The following is an 18570-nucleotide window of genomic DNA, read 5'->3' on the forward strand; positions in this document are numbered from 1 at the left end:
TAAATGTGGGGTTAAATCTCAACATGACTTCCGCCAGCCCGCTGGGGATCCCACTCATGTATTGACATCAGCCATCCCAAACTCCTAACTTAATTTAATCAAAAGGAATTATTTCTCAGTTAGATTAACCGAAGAACATTTTATCTCTCTCTGTTGGCCTTACATGCTCTCAATCTCCTGTTGGTATTAGCCTGCCCATCACGTGCAACAGCCACAGTGTGCGTGGGTGGAACACTGACTGTATGTAAATGTGACATCAAACTACATGAGCAGAAACAAGAACTCTTTTATAATCATAAACCATACATGAAACTTCACCTTCATGTATGTGTGCCATATGTGCCAACACTAAATCGCCTACTTTCTCCATAAATTTTGATACACAACAGCTCCCTGCTACGAACTGATATGACTCTATCAGTCAATCAGTGTATAACAGTGAGTAAGATATTACTATGGTTATTGATCTGCAAAAAACCCCTAAACCACAGAAGAGAATGTATCAGGATCTCCATGACATGCTCTCTGGTGCTTTAATAGATATTTCCAGCAACATAAAGCTGTGATGATGAAATCAAGATAAAAAATCTGAGCTTTAGGCTGTTGTGCAGTTAGATAGAAGAGTGTGGCTCCATGGTTTAGCTGGTGGGAGTAATGGCTGGCAGAGGGACACTCATTAGGTCCCGTAAGAGTCCCATAAATAGTCAATGTGCATCGATTGCAAATGGCTTCAGATGAAAACCCCAGCTAAATGACTGTGGTACCATTGTATTAGTCAAATGACAAGCAGCAAAACAGATATAATGAAGCATGAAAGCATTTCTGATTGATTCTTTCAGCCTTACAAGAGGTTGAGTCTGTGTGTGACTTCTGTGTGTTTACAGGTTTATGTGCTCTTTTTTTCATTTACTGAGTTTTATTATTAGCTGAATGTGTATTTACCATTCAATGTCTATCTACATGCTGCCAAGCCATCCAGACTGCTTTGTCGATCCCACTAAGACTCTCATTAATGCCATTAATTGGCTGGAGTCGACACACACCTGGGTCCTGGGTTTATCTTTGTAGCCTGAGGGATAACATAATGTGTACAATGTGGACAGAGCTCAGACGGACCTCAGATGGGATTGTATTTAAAATAATCAATCCTGAGGAAAAAAAATAGCTGTTTTCTTACTTAATATATTACCAAGAGTTAGATGACAACTTTAATATCACTCTCATACCTACTGATGGATTCTGCTTAGCGTACAGGGAGCAGGTGGGGTGGAAAGACCTTGTCCAACTCATTATTGCATCCAATTTACAAAATACAGATTCTTGAAAAGGTAAACTCTGCTTTGCTTTTCAAAACACAATGTACCTTTGAAAATTGACACAAAATTTCTTGCAAAGAAGCCATGTTGCTCATGTGTAACATTGTAATTTAACCTTTTTCATGAACCTTACTGAAACCTTACCGACCCCTGAGAGCCACAGTGCTGTACCTTTTATAGGTTTTCCTGTTTCAACACACCTGAATCATATGATGGAGACACAAAGCAGAACTTGATTAGCTGTTGGATCTATTTCATTTGAACCCAGTGTGTTAGAGAAGGGAAACATTTAAAACTTGCAGGACTGTGGCTCTCAGGAGCCAAAGTTACCCCTGTCTTAAAGTGAACCAGGTAATCTCAAACCAACTGAATATCTTGATGCTTTTACTCCGCCAAGCAAACAGGATGCCGAAACCTTCCCAAAAAAATAGTTACAGGGTAGCAGGATAATCAGATCATTATCAATAAACTAAGCATGTCAGTGTTTTAAATGCAAAAGTCAGGTGTCTAAATATAAATAATTAATCAATGAAATAAATATTGCTTAATGAAAAGAGGTTAAATAATGAACTCGGTCATATATATGAGGAAGTATAATTATTATTACAAGAATCACTAGAAAAGCACTCTGAGAGGGCAGACCTTCACCAAGCAGCTTTTTTCTACCCATATTGTGATTTCCACCCTGTCTCATTTATATGTAAACACTACTGGACTTCTAGGTACATTGACAATGCATCCACAGTGCCTTCGCTCTGTTGTGGTGTTTGACCTTCTTTTGTATTTTTGTCCAAGCACCCTGACTATAATGGCCCTTCTCATATTGGTAAAGGATCCTTTAAAAAGTTCCTAGATGCAGATCTGGATCGCTACCAAAATTGAATGGAATTTAAGTTAGAGAAAGACCCATTTTCAAAAAAATCAGATCTACTCTGAAATGTCTGCGAAGAATAAGCAGTTTTGAATCTCATGACTGAATGTCTGAAAAAACAACACCAACTCTGAATTCTCAGATGTACTACTTCACCTGTTCTTTTATCATCCCACTCATCTGCTGACACTTTGTAAATGCAGCTGTCTTTATGTCTGCTCACATAAATCCTAAACTGGGCTTTATATCTAAACCACTGTCAGCCAGAAGCACATCGCCTGGGAGAGTTTCTGCAGAAGTTCACTGTTCTTTGTGTTGTGTTTATCACTGCACTGCCTCCAAGACAAAAACAGAGGATGGTTTATTTCCTTTTCGTGCACTGATCACAAAGCTGCAGCTGCAGCCAAGTACACAATGGTAAGATGAAAAATAGTATTCAGAAATTATAAATAACATTGCGATTAAAAAGATGAGTAACTGCTGAACTAATGTAAACAGACGGCGGGTTCCCCTAAAATGGTGAGTGAGAGTATTTAAATGAGTCATTTGCTATTATTTACTGCAAGAAAAATACATCTTAAATTTTTTATATGGCCGTGAAAGCTAACAGGAACAGAGGTAGACGGCAGAGAATATCATTCATGCCTGGTAATGTATTTGTAATGGCAGAGGAAGTTGTTATTAGAACATACTGATTTCCAAGATGCATTTATCATAATGCACCATAGAACGCCCAAGACAACTCTTCAATTATGACAAAAATAATGATAATAGTAGACATAATTTACTTAGTACTTCCTTTAACTCTGTTAGAAGTATTTTACCAAAAGAAGCTAAATTTAAAAAGCCTTTTCATGCAAGCATAAATAAAAAAAACAATGCCACGTTTTTTAAATACAGTATTTTACCTCTACAGACATATGCAATCATACTTTTTTGTTTATTAGTGATATTTTGAATTTATTATGATTTATTATTTATTTTAATGCATCACATAATATATTTATAATATAATACATAATCATATGATGTAAATATTTGATAAAATATGGCTGTATAATTTTCTTTTCCTATTTATCACAAAGGCAAACTCGTGTGATTACAATGTATGCATTTATGTTTAATTATATCACACATGTATTTATTCTTCAGTGAGTTGTAATGTATTGGATAATTCGCTAATATCCACTGAAGTGCTTCACTTACAAATATACCATCCTCACTCCTGAATATGTAAATGAAAAGCTTGTACATAGGTACCTACTGTAGTGCCCACTACAGAGTTAATACAACAAGTCTTACACCACTTTCAAAAGACTTTTCTTAATTCATTCAAGTTTATATATATAAATATGAATAAAATAAATAATAATAATAATTGCAGCCCTGTGCACAAAAGAATATCTGTAAACTGAACACTGATAGCGTATCACAAAATTCAGCAACTTAAAAAGAGGTAATTAGCAAGGTCATGCTTATGTTTATGCAGAAAGCAAGCTGTGCCTGTGTTGTTTTTTAATTGCCTACCCCAGAATAACTAAATATCTGCTTGTTTGTGGCTCCATGCCTATTTGTCCTACACTTGGTGGATTGCTTTGGTCATTATTGAAATGACCTAAATGCGCGTGTGTTCATATCAGATTATCTCAACACACCCTCAGAAATGCAACTACACGTTAATTAACCCGGCTAAATAAAATTAAGCTCCTATGATAACAATATAACATATGCGTGCAGATGTACAGTATTTATATGGTTTTACCTGAACCTCACGTGCATGGTAAGCAATGATAAGCCCCAGCAGGATGACTGTGGACAGGCTGATGAGACACTTCAGGGCCAGAGAATACATGGAGCTCTGCAGAAAGAAAATAGGCACACTTATCATCAGAGACATGCTTCATGAATACGTTTGAGGTTGACTTTGTTGTGATGGTAGGTTTAATTTCGAAACTGTACCACTCACTATATACTTAAGCATAGCTGTAATTATATTGCTGGAACACCTGCCTTTCTGAACATGGAAGGACAAACATAACATTTAAATAATTTCAGCAGTTTGAACAGAAGTGGATTTGTAGTATTTCATCCACCAACATTCGTCTGGACTTTAGCTTTAAATCAGCTGCTTGTCTGGTGTGATTGAGCTTATAATCAATGCACTGGGGAACTTCCAATCAATATAGCTTCTAACACTTCACTAGCTTCTTTAACCTGTTCACCTCACACACTCAGAGCACAGCAACACTTAGTTGAGATATTATACGCATGTTTGCACATATACACAAACACATTCACACATTAGTACACAGTACTGCGCAAACCTAAAGTAGAAGAAGGAATTAAAGGGAAATTGTCTGCAAGATGTAGCTTCAGCCAGTTCAGAATATATTTGAATGCCAATTCATTTTGAACAGATGAATGAATAAATTAATGGACTTTAAAAAAAGAAAAATATTTGAAAGATAGCTGCATAAGTGATAATTACGAATCTATATGCTGTAATAGCCATGAGATATATTTTTTACTTCTCTGTGGCTAAAAGATGTTTATGAACCAGACAATTAAAAGTTCATTTTTATAGTTGAATTATTTTAAATGTAGAATTCTTTCTGAGTTATAATAATAAAGGATGTCTTACAGAATTCTAATTGGAGAACTGGCCATGTGGAAGTGTATTAATTATCTACCAAGAGTTTATTTTAAATCTCATCCTCTGAAGCATTCTAGCATACCAGTGAGAATTTGGTTGAAATTTCATACAATTTCACCTCACAGCTATTACTTTTTTCTCATCTCATCCATTTTCGTCATGCATGAGGAAGTACAGAGACATGCTTGGGGCACAGCCATTCCTAAAGCTCTGCCGTCTGTCAATCAGTCTGTCTGTTGGATGGACCCATACTTTGGCCCAGACTGAAAAGTCTTGGCTAATATTGGTGTACAATGAAAATGAGCATCAGACTTTATTTCTTGAGGCAGTTTTGGTATCTATAATGGAAAGTACAGTTTTCTTGGCAGCTGTCTGTTGAGGTAGCAGCATCAGACCCAGTGACCCAAAGAAACTCCCCAAACTGATAAAGCAGTCAGATTCTGTGCTGATCTGGAGCCTGTGGTGCTGATTGTTGACAAAAGAAATAAGAGTGTGTCTTTAGCTCCAAAGAAATCAGGACCGCAGCAGGAGATCTTTCCATACCGACCACAACAGGCTTGCACACTGACTCTTTTAACTCTATAAAGCCAAACGTATCATAGTTGATACATACAGTTTCTGAGGGATTTTGCATGACTTTATGGTAGAAACTTTTCTCAAAACCCTGTACTGGTCTCCTGCCCCTTGGTGGATGTATATATATGTATATATATATATTCAGACCATGAATCTAGAGTTGGCTTGTGTGGGTGTATATATATTTATGTGTGTGGGTGGGTATGTGTGTGTATATATGTATGTATATGTGTGTATTTGTATGTATGTGTGTGTGTGTGTGTGTGTGTGTGTATGTGTATGTGTATGTGTATGTGTATGTATATATATATATATATATATATATATATATATATATATATATATATATATATATATATATATATATATATATATGTATATATATATATATATATATATGTATGTATATATGTATGTATATCTATCTATATACATGTATGTATGTATGTACGTGTATGTATGTATGTATGCGTGTGTATGTGTATATGTGTGTACGTGTATATGTGTGTGTATGCATATATATGCATATATATGTATATACATTCGCACATACATTATATATATATATATATATATATATATATATATATATATATATATATATATATATATATATATATATATAGAATGTATGTGCGAATGTATATACATATATATGTAGGTAGGTATGTATGTGCATATACGTGTATGCATTGATCTCTGTCTTTTGTTCTTTATGTTCTCTTTTCTGTTCTCTTTCTGCCCCTTTTCTGTCCTTTCCGGTCAGGTCCAGCAGCTAGGGGATCATTACATCTATAAAAGTTCCCCTTGGCAAAATAAATTTGCTCAGCAAAACACAGCATCCAGAACATCAGTCTCCTTGCTTAAATGCTGGACAAGGGAAAAAAAAAAAAAAAAAAAAAAAAAAAAAAAAAAAAAATATATATATATATATATATATATATATATATATATATTTACAGTTGTATACATTAACTCTATATGATTGTTTACCACAAGGGCTGAGAGAGATCTCTCTTCTCGGATTAAAAAAAAAAAAATTATTGCAAAAGACTGGCAGGCCTAGCTGGTTAAGGAGCTAAACATGACCTTTCCTAAACCAGTATCCAGTGTTTATAATCCAGTGGGTTTTTTTTTTTTTTTGTTTGTTTTAACCATTTTTGAGCCAAGCTACACATTTTTTCACTGAATAATTCCAAGACACACCACAAACAAAAAAAATTATATACATTTTTTAAGTCCATATTATTATTATAAAGTCCATCTTGTCAAAGCCTCTTAAATAGAAATCAGCTAAACACAAGAAAAAGGAATTTTATTATCTTTCACTGGGTCTGTTTGGATGAACACAGAGCTGCTTTTTAGACCGTTTAGGTGAAATTGGGCAATTTCTCAGGGCACAGCTGATAATCTCTCACGGCACACTAGTGTGCCATGGCACAGTGGTTGAAAAACACTGTCATAATCCATTCCAAATTAAATGTGTGTATCTTTTCCACACTTATCTTATTGACAATAATAAAAAAAAAAGACCTTTCAAGCCTCCTGCTCTCCCAGTAATATAAACCTGGTTCAAAGTGATGAGATTCAATTTACAGATAAATAAAATACTGGTAAAAATGGTGATACCGTTATATCAACATTTGTCATCAGTTACAACATGGCTTACCAATAAGAGGCCACTGCTTAACTGATAAAATTGCATAATCTTAACATAAACATTAGTTTATCACTGCCCACATACCTTTAAAAAATAACTGGTTTGCTGAACATGTTTGTCATGAAACATTTTGATATTTTGTTATTTATTTATTTATTTATAAATTACAATTAAAGCACTCAGTCTGGTTCACTTCAGTTCAAATAAATCTTCTGCATCTCATATTCAGAGCTAGAACTCAGAATTCAGTTTTCGGTTTCTGGAAGTTATACTTGCTAAACTGCTTCATTTGTCCACATCAGCTCAAGGACCATGTTTTGAATTGCAGAATGTATTCACTCAACACCCCCCATACAAACAACTCCAAAACACATCCATCCTTGAGATCAGCAAGGTCACATGATGAGCACAGCAGCCTAATATCCTCCTCAAGAGACACCTAAGACTGCTATATTTCATATCAGATATGTCAGTGGTTAAATAGGATGACTGTTAAGCATTCATCACCAAACACTCCCTTAATCTGCACTGAGTTCAGACACATATTACTCAGCCTTTCCTTCATGGCATTATTAAGCAGAATCCACACAGCATTTTGGATTCATGAATATATATTACAAGTCAGCCTTGTGGAAAATAGAGTGCTAGTGAGTTACAGTGTGTATTCAGGCTCTGTAGATGCGTCTTGGCATAAATAGTATTCACTAAACATCAAACAAACAAGGTCTAGTTTTTTCATTCTCACAGACACACCTTTGTTGAGTATTTATTGTTCTTTATAATTATCAAAATCTGACTGAACAGTAACTATGTGCTTTTTCTTTTACCACTTACACCACACACAAACAGGCACAAGCACATCTATACATGCTCACATTTGTTGCTAATACCAGTGTGGTTATGGGCCACTGCACAATACTGGGAAAATACCATCAGGCCTTGGCTCACACTGATTTCTTCTATCAGCCTGTTCAAAGCTCTATCTGTCTTCTAGTCTTTCTTTGCTTGTGCAGGCTTGTCCTGTCTCAATCTCCCTTCTGCTAAAATCTCATTTGTACTCACCGAAGCAAACTAGGAGCAAAGAAAGCCAACACTGTTGTGCTAATGAGAAAAATGCAGGTTTCAGCTTTGGCTCTCAGCAGTGATTCCGGCTAAATAGTCACACTTGGCGAGCTGAAATGTGACTTGCTTTGAGATCAGGCCATTTCTCTCTACTGTTTAATTTTTCAGCCCCCTTACTCTCTACTGAGCATTTTTTCTTTTCTTCTTTTGTTTTGCTGGTAAAATCTACCCATTGCTAACACTGGCACAGTGTTTCTCTTTACACACTACAATCATCACAAATGCTCCACTGCCAATTGACTATTAGTTTCCATCAGTGGACATATCTTATTTAGTGATCAAACTGTTCTACATCAATGCACCACCATTAAATTCTTGTCAGCAAATACAGATATAGATGTGGACAGTTGTAGATTTGCATGCAGACAGCACACGTATGCTTCCTACTCTACAGTTTGTGCGTGTGCCATTTAAATATGTACATATCCTATCTGATTTGTCTGAATTACTGTTAGTGTGCATAACAAAACACATCTATTCACATTGAGGCAGATGGACACTAGTTTGTTTAACTCGTTTAATAAGCTTTACAATATCTGAAATGCATTTCTGTGCTGTGTTGCTGAGCAGGAGATTAGGTTGGCATAAAGACTGGAAGCTGGGAGAAAATGGATGTTGTGTTGTGTGTAAAGTTCAAAACCCTGTCACCTACCAGCACCTACCATCTACTAATTAATGACAGGGGAGGTTTCACAAGTGGATTTTTCTTCCAAAAATCCCATGACTTTTTTTTCTTTAGATGAATATACCTTGACACTTCACAGCATCGAGTGTAATCTATTTGAACTTATTTTCCATGTGGTTTTCAAGATATGTTTTAAAGCAATACTATCCTCATGAAAACTGGTTGAAAAACTTTGTTTGCTTATACGTCACTGTAAAATACTGAAACAAGTCTGGTTGTGAAGCAAATTGTGTAGCAGCAGTTTCTCTGACAACGGGTGACAGTCAATGTAGAATGGGCCAATTTATGACAGGGAAAACATGGAGATGGACAACCATGCATGTCAATATCTCAAACAAATTGAGAATGATCAATAAATCTAGAAAAAAATCTTGAAATGTTAGAGGTTACTAATGCACTTTGAGAAAAAGTCTGCAAGCACAAGAACATGCAAAATACACAGAAACCCATATGTGTCCCAGCTGGTTGACAGGTTAATACCAAGTCCATTTAATTAATGTGACACCGGTCCATTTCCATATTAATTTGCCAAATAACACTTATTTTTTGGCAAGTTATAAATCCTCTGTCAGGGGAATTTGTGTTTTTAATCTGCAGGGACCCACCTGCATGAAATATTAATGAGGAAATTTACGCTCACAACTTCAGATTTTTTGCAAGAGCGATAAAAATAAATAATTAAACCAGGTAATAGAATAATTCTGTAGTGCACTTTAGGTTTTGCCATGTGTACATCTCGGACACAAGTGACTGTTTCATGTTAGTTTTGGGAAGTACAAGTATTGCTATTAATAAAGTGCCTACCATATTTTAATGATGTACATTTTCCTATGATAAAACTGTTCACTACAGAGCTCAGGTATATTGGATGAACGCATATGCATTCAAAGGTGGATCTGTGGCTTTGTGGTCGTCTGTCATATTTTGTTATTTATACAGAATGTTTTAAATAGGGAACGTCTGAACTCCTTTACGGTGGAACAAATCTGTTGTGATACTGACAGAAAGGGGAATTTTCATGACTGATAATATTATACTGGGAATAAAAGAAAGAAAGAAAAATTTCCTTTCTGGAATTTTTTAAATATTTATTTTCTAGTTTCACAGTTCTGACTTTATGTTCTTGTTTTGTGTCCATGTGTGTTTCTTCTCTTCTTCTTCTCTTTTCTTTTTTTATTTTGTTTGCCCAGGTACGCATAAGTGTGTGATTAGTGTGTATCGATCATTGTCTTAAGTTGACAGCATGCAGAGGTAATGAGCTTTTTCCAGCTTCTTTAGATCCGTTGAAAGGCAGCGAGACACCGACTCACACAGACGCAGCCACACACACAGACACACAGGTAACTGAAGGGCTTTCCCCAACTGTCCCCACTTCATTGACACAGATATGAAAGCAACTACATGTCGATTACCGACACATTACTCTTGCAGTGATAAGTCGCTCACTACATGTGGTGATGATGAATATCAATGAATATGAATGTGTGCATGTGTGTGCATGTGTGTTCTAATGACTTAGCCTTGGGATTCTCTCCTGTCAGAGTGATACTTTCTTGCAATCAGTCTCCAGGGAAACAGGCAGTAGGCAGAGAAGTGATTTCACCTTACCAGGATAAACACACGCACACACACCACTTACACACACTCTACTTCACATTGGCACACGCCATTACAGCCATACACAGTCAATTATATCCAGACAAAGAGAGATGTGAATGTGCACACATTATCAGGTGCATCCATTTATGCTTCTTTGACAGAGCTGAATACAAAATGGCATGGAAGCACACACATCATAGGTGTGTATACACAGAGGAGATGATATAGACTCTGTGACAAAAATGTTCTTGTTACCATGGGATGATGCAAGCCTACCTGCCCCAACCCACTCTCTTCATTCCCCTGTGTTTAAACCATGCTTAGCTTTATGCTTTCATAAGCTAGCTTCTTACCATAAATGTTTGGAGGACCACAACCTACTTCTCTGCGTCTCTATCTTGACCTATCAAACTTTGAGAGAACTCATCTTCTGAATGTTGGATGGATGCTTTGAAGTTTTGCTTTATCTGCAGCAGTCTCCTGAAAGCATTTGTATTATTGGCATCTGAGCTATCAATATAGTTAGCCAAAATAGTTAAATCATTTATTGTGCAGCTTCAGTTGCTTCATCTTCCATTTTTGAGTTTTAGAATCTGTGCCTTGTCTCCATTAAAGTAAATGGCACGCACATATGATAAAGTTTAACAACCAATCATAACGAAGACAGAAGCTCCAGATGATGAATAATGTTATTTTTTCCCTTTAAAGATAGCATTTGAAAATACATTTACAAATCACAGTGTGCAATAATTGAATACATTTTAATATAAAATCCCTCACACTTTGCTATTTAATTTATTTTTGTATGAATTAATTGTAAAATTTGAAACTATATTGATCAATTTATGTTTTTACTTCACAATTAACAAATCCTTTTGCCATTTCAATGATCTCCTGATCTTCCAGATAAATGATGCCTCCAGGTGGACTCCTAATAAAACTGAAGTTAAGGCAATTAGCAACATTCAGCCTAACTTTTTTTTTTTTTTTTTTTTTTCAAAATAAAGACAAATGCAATCTCATTAAGGAATGGTGCAAAGTCAGTGCTATTTATAAGAGGGAAGGGGCTCCTAAAACATTTGTTTCATGTTAATAAAACAACCTGATGATAAAAGAAAACCTTTAGCAAATATACCTTTGTCTATCTCTGTGTTGAAGATTTAAATCAAACTGGCTTTGAACAGCTTCTCGGACCCTCAGTGCCCTTTGGAGGACCCCCTTGTCAGTGCAGGGACTCCAGGCTGGGCACCACTGCCTTAGAAGATTGTGATGAAAGAGTGTGGAGTGGAAGAAAGAGGAGGAGGAGGAGGAGGAGGAGGAGGAGGAAGAGAGGAAGCGGCACAGAAGTGCTGAGATTGCTGATGATTACTTTAGAGAATATGGTGGCAGTTGGTGAGTTTAATTCCCTGATCATCATCATCATCATCATCATGTACCATCGGAAAAGCGACATGCAGCCTCCGTAAGTGGTCAAGCGGAGAAAGGTCTGGAAAGGTCTGCCTGTGAATGTCTGCAAAAAATGTGATAGAGGAGGAGGTTGGGGGATTCTGTAAGCCTGCTGACATGGCAATAACCTCCTTGGGGAAATAAAAGACATATTTGAGAATCACCAGGGGGAGGGACATAAACACTCCCCTAAAGGGAAATGGAGGAGAAAGAAAGAGGAGAATGGGTAAGAGCACGGCCACTAGTCAGCCAGTGTTGTACACACACAAAGGCCATTTCAAGCTAACTTAAATAATACAATTTAGGAATCTTTTCATGAACTGGCCTGGGCTGAAAAAAAGTTTGGGTGTATATTACAATCAGTTAAAAGCAATACAGACAACATTACATATGACTACAACATGGAAATTACTCAAACGAAACAAATGCATGAGTTTGATGGTGCTCTGGACCCTGGTCCCAAAGATTTAAAGATCTTTCTGGCTGGGATGGGGGGGAAAAAAAAAATCACCCTAAAACGCAGAGAAAAAAATGCATGATTTTTCAAGAGTTCTTAACCATTTTTCATTTGAGATACTTTTCTCTCTCACCATACTCCATACAGAGGAAAGTCTACATCCAATGTCCATCGGGTGCGTGTGCAACACGTTCTGGCTGAACCAGACAGGACATAGGAACAGAGTAAAATATCTGGTAAATTTCAAAATAAAGTCCCCTGGACAGGTTTTCGACAGCTGAACATGGTCAGGGCGTTAAGTGTTTTTGTTTTTCTTCTTTTTTCATCTTGGATGACAATTTGTTCATCATGGAAATGGAAAATCACAAGGTTTTACACAACATCAGAGATACGTTGACAAGGACAGCAGCAGAAAGGAAAATGTATAAACCAAGATAACAGCAGTTTTGAAAGTGGGTGGTGAGTTTAACATGCTTATTAAAATATGAATATGTTTTTTTTCTTTTCATATGACTGTGCTGTGGAGGTTGGATAAAAACCTCCGTACCGCTCAAAACACAGCATGCAAGCATCTGGTGGAAACTGGACGTCAGAGCATCACCTATTGTTGTATGCATGACACAAAACTTTGGTCTTCACACACATGACAATAACAACTTAGCATCAGATCTTTTCCACAATGCAACTCCACCATCCATTACACTTGCAACACTATTCTTCCGGCTGAAGTTATGTAGTCACCAGAGAAAGACACATTAAGAATCAAAATAAAAAGTTTTCTTACTTACCCAATGCTCACATGGGTAATGACCTAATCCCAATCGGAACTTGGGAGGTTTTTCGTTACCTCAACCATATTGTCCATAACAAACACCATGTTTAAGCATAAGAGTGTTCACATGTGTACCAGGAAACTCTAGGCCACAGTTTGATGATCAGTTTTGTAGTCATATCAGACAGCAGCCCGTCTTGGAGACCTCGGTGAAGAGACTGGCGGAGTTGTCAGCTGATTACCATCAGGAGGTGAGCTTGCTCAGATAGTGAGGAAGGATGCTGGTCAGACCTGGCAGGGCAAACATGGCCCAAAAATGTTATGACAGTCTCCTGGGAATGTCTGGTGGAGTCCCTGTCAGAGAGTATCAACTCGCACCTCCAGCAGAACTTCAACTATGCCCCAAGTGAGACAGATTATATTGAACCGAGTGGGCTATGCTTCATGCTTTCATTGCATGGCTATAAGGTCGTTGGTGCTTGTTGGTGCTGGTTGTGCAGTAATCCCATTGTTGGACACCAGTAATGAGGCATGCTGTCAAGCCGTAGAAGGAGTCCTACCAGGCATTTTTGGCCTATAGGACTCTGGAAGCAGCTCATGGACATCAGGCAGGCAGAATGTAGCTTCAGTAGTTGCTGAATTCGGCCATGGGTGCAATTTAGAGATGGGCCATGATGATAAACTTTCGGACAGCTTCGAGGAGATTCTGGACCTGTATCTGGTGGTTCAGGTGGAGGAGCAGCGCTCAATCAACACTGTGTACAGTGGGGATAAGGGGCTGCTGACTTCAACTTTGTGAATCGTTGGAAGGAATACTTCGAAGACCTCCTCAATCCAACCAACACAGCTGAAGGTTGACAACATCCACACAGGCTTCCTTTATGCTCTGGATACTCTGGGGCTATCCTGGCTAATACGCATCCACAGCATTGCATGGACACTGGGGACAGTGCCTCTGGATTGGTAGACTGGTGATGGTTGCCCTCTTTAAGGCTGCCTTAGTCACAGATTCTGTACTTTTATGGACCGCATTTCTAGGCACAGACAAGGTGTTGATGGAATCTGGTTTTGTGCCCTCAGGATTGGAGCTTTGCATTTTGCAGATGATGTAGTTGAGATGATGTAAACCCTCTGATGGACTGGCGACCTGGCTGTGGTGTACCCTGCCACTCACCCATTGATTACTGGGATAGGCTCCAGCTTCATTGGAACAAGCGGTTAGGAAAATGGATGGATGGTGGTTCTTTTGACTTAAGTGGGTTGTGATCTCCAACTCTCACTCAAGCAATTCGCAGCCCAGTGTGAAGCAATTGAGTTGAAAATAAATTGTGTCAAGAGGCAAAGCTCTCCAATTACTGGCTGATCTACGTTTTTACCTTCACCTAAGCTGTGGGTAGTAACTGAAAGAACAAAATTGTGAACACAATTGGCTGAAATGAGTTTCCTTTGCAGGTGGCTAAGCTCTCCTTTAGAGACGGGGTGAAAACCTCAGTCATCCGGGAGGGGTTTAGGGGAGCCATAGCTCTTCCACATCGAGACGAGCCAGATGAGGTGGCTCAGGCATCTGGTGAGGATGCCTCCCCAGTGAGGTGTTCGGGACAAATCGTTCTGGGAGAAGACGCCAGGGAAGACCCAGGACATGATGGAGGGATTATGTCTCTTGGTCTCAGGATCCCCGCAGACGAGCTAGCAAATGTGGCTGTGCTTTTGCAGCTGCCCCTACAGCCTGACTCTGGATTATTGGAATAAAATGGATGGATACTGTGCCATTAATGAACATGGCACAACACTGGAACTATGTTAAATATTGAGGACAATTCAGTATATATCCTCTAAAAGCAACAGGATCAGTTAAATTCCAATGGTGAAACAACATTGTCTACTTCATCACAGACTAATATGCTGTCACATACAAATTCAGTTTCTATGATAAAGTTTGTTAGTGAATGTGCTTAGTTTGTGTCCTAAACTTACTGGCAGCCATTTTCCAGCTGGTAAGTGTAATTTTGCCATTGAACATCATTTTCCATCATATTAAGCTTTCATTACAAAGAAGTTTCATTTTTATACCCTCTCAATGTGTGCCACATTACTATGAATATGGGTGGATTCCCATAATTACAGCATAGAGCATGTCCTTGTAACTCATTAAGATAATTACCAACTATGGTACTAGGTAGCCTAGCAACATTAAAATCACATTTTATAATACAGTAAGTTGCTGCAGACAATTTTCTGTGTTTTGTCTCAGTTAAGAAAGAAGGAGATTATAATTTTGTTTGTACATTAATAAATGTATTTGATACAACAACATAAAAGTATACCATTGTATAATTATATGAATGCCATGCAATATTGCCCATGTCTGTGCAGCTTCGAAAAACTGTTTTAAATTGTGCATGATGTAATAATTCTTTTACATGGCTGGTCTTGGACATTTCTTCCATAGAAGCAGACTTAGTTCATCAGTAATTTGAGTTAAAAGGATGATACTGTAACAACACTTACTGTTTCAATTAAAGCAAAAACTAAATTGTTTGTACACACTGAGGAACTTAAGAATTCAGCTATTTCTTGATACTTTCTCTTAAATAATATCTAAAGTTCCACTCAAGCAGTAATTATTTCCCTTAAATACTCTTTTGAATTTCTCCAAATTGTACATGTAGACATTTCTGCCATTTAAAAAAAACACCTGCCATGGCCTTAAAACAGACTAGATATGACTCTCTTTAAGCAAATGGGGATTTGTTAGAATTCTAATTTATCACTGCTGAAATCTCTGCCCACCATGAATTGAGAAGATATTGTTAGCAATGAGGAGAGGATAGCTATGGGCTAGGTGGTCTGTTGGGGCTAGTTGGTAAAAAGGTTTAATAATCCATTTATAGACAAGGCGACTTGCATAAAAACTCCATATAAAAAAATAAATGGACATGCCTATGTTGAGAGTCAGTGGGTACAGAACACCAGTGTTGGTATCCCTTCCCTCCGCGTCACAAATCTGTCAAGGGTGTGCACAACAGTATGACAGGTGAATTTGACAACAGCTGTGCATTCCCTCAGAATAGCCATGTTGCATGGCAGTTCTGAAATGTGGTGAGGAGCATGGCCACAGGGAGACATAAGGGCCTTTATAATACATTTCCCAGATCTGATGGTGACAAGCCACATGCTAAGGTCCCAAGGAGCAAAGAGCCTTGGTTATTCTCAAACAGGTCTCTTGTTCAGAATTAAATCCATAACATACTCTTCATGAGAGAACTTTTCCTAACTCAATATTTATGCTGTCTTACATGTTGCTGCCCTCATGGATGCATCATTTAAGTTGCCATAGTTGTTAAGTCAGTTCATCCACTGAGTTCAGCGTTCACTTCCTTTTGACATTGGTTAGTAGTGGTAATACATGGTTTTAAAGTTGTTTACAAGCATCTGAAAACACTATAAAAATTATAAAACTACAAAGTTTTTTGCTGTTGCTCAACTTCTGCGTCTTCTTTGGTTGCTTTTTATTTGGTGGCTTCTGTGTAGTCTTCTTCCTGTACTTCTTCTCTGGTTTGCTTCTTTTGCTGGTTGCCCAACTAGACACTACCCCTATGATTTCCAGAGGCATTGCTCTGATTTTTGCGTCATGTGATGGATAACAAAGCCCCTTGAAAACCAACAGAGTAGACGGACAAAACTGTTCATACATCTGCATATCAGTGTTCTGTGTCAAACATAAATGTACTTGATTCTGCCTAAACTTATCACTAGGAGAGGTAGTCAAACACACACATAAAAAATATGTTTTGGAAGCATTTGAAATTATTTAGTTTTTATCTTTCCATTTTTTTGTGTGAAAACTACTGTGCCTGAGGGCAAATTAAATTATTTCATATTCATAAATTATTTCATCATGCAATATTATCACTGCATAATTTAACTGCTTTACTGGATATTTACAACACTTGTATTTACTGCCACAGCTTAGCATACATAAGAACAGGTTTTACGTGTAACCAAAACTTATCACACTGATCTCAGACCTCAGGACGTGGTTTAGAATTGAATTAAATGAACAGCATGATGAATGAAAATGGAAGCCACAAAGCAATGAAAGAAATTAATCACAAATCACAGCCGCAGCTTCGTAATGTGCTGACGGTTTTGAAATCTGCTTTGGAAAATGCACTGTATGTACACGCAATACTCACAGTCACGAACACAATGTCTTCCGCTGTTAACCTCTCTCCCTCAATCCATCCTTACACACACAAAGCAACACGCTCACACCACACAATCCAACCCACCCTGTTTAGTTCCATTCGTACTCTTCATCTCTATTCTTGGGAGCAAAATTGAGCAGCTGGACATTCTAAAAAAGGTGTAGGAGCTTTATATACATACATATATATATATATATATATATATATATATATATATATATATATATATATATAGAGAGAGAGAGAGAGAGATCTTAGCCACCACCTTGGAGGGAGCTTCCCACTGGGAGTTAGGGGTCTCCAGTCCATATTTTGCACAGATGTTCCTGTACACTATGGCAGCTAGCTACTTGGTTATGGCGCTCCATTCTTTGCCTGCCAGTATCTTGCACCCTGCTGTAAGGTGCTGGTTTGTTTCCGGGGCTCCTTTGTATAGTCCCAGGTGCAGACTATGCAAAGGAACCCTTGAAACAATCCATATGTATATATATATGATAAATGTCAGCATGCAGCACAGCAGCATTTAGTTTCCAGCTATGCCATAATATGTTAAAAGTCCAGTTCATATGAATCTATATTGTATCATTAAATATTTTCAGTCAAGAAAACATGTCTTAAACTATCAGAATTAGCTACAGCAACTCACTCCACCTATTAAGAATGGTTGTCAATGAAGAGTGTAAAAAAGGGAGGAGGGTTGGCAACGATTGATGTACAAGTTTGTACAGCATGTGCATGTGGGGGTAGATAGAGCATGATGGAAGAAGTGAGTGATTATCAGTAATCAATATAAGAAATCCTTCAAAGCTTCCATCCTTAGACTGGTTTAAACCACCGCTTGAACCTCTCAACTGTTCTCCCAGCCACCCTCCCATTCACCTCTCATTCTGACCTCTCCATTCATTTTTCACAAGAACAACCAGTGGGCTTCTAGCCACCTCAATTATGTAAGTGAGCGTTTGAGCTGTCTGATGAGTCTCCAGTGTCTGTTGGACGAAAAACCAAATCAAACCTGTGTTTAAATGATTTAAGAAAGATCATTCAACACTCTGAAATCAATCTTTTAAAATACACTGAGGTTCTGGGATGTTTTCCATACAGTTCTTTGTGAAATCCATCTCTAAACACAGTCGTTAAAGACGTAAAAATGAATCAATAAAGTGAAGTAACAGTAACATCCAATGAATGGATGTTCGATCATTTGC

The 18570-nt window shown here is 37.6% G+C and overlaps 1 protein-coding gene across 1 annotated transcript in view; it reads right to left on the minus strand.

The window, feature by feature from the left end:
• Positions 1 to 18570, minus strand: part of kcnn3 (potassium intermediate/small conductance calcium-activated channel, subfamily N, member 3) — a gene marked incomplete at its 3' end in the record, with an annotated part of 71116 nt that overhangs the window by 48257 nt on the left and 4289 nt on the right. The window contains exon 3 of the mRNA XM_079241327.1: positions 3950 to 4045. Within this exon, the coding sequence (XP_079097453.1) occupies positions 3950 to 4045 (96 nt within the window). The remainder of the gene's footprint in view (positions 1 to 3949; positions 4046 to 18570) is intronic.

This window comes from Telmatherina bonti (genome assembly GCF_933228915.1).
Source record: "Telmatherina bonti genome assembly, chromosome: 5".
NCBI classification, from domain to species: Eukaryota; Metazoa; Chordata; class Actinopteri; order Atheriniformes; family Telmatherinidae; genus Telmatherina; species Telmatherina bonti.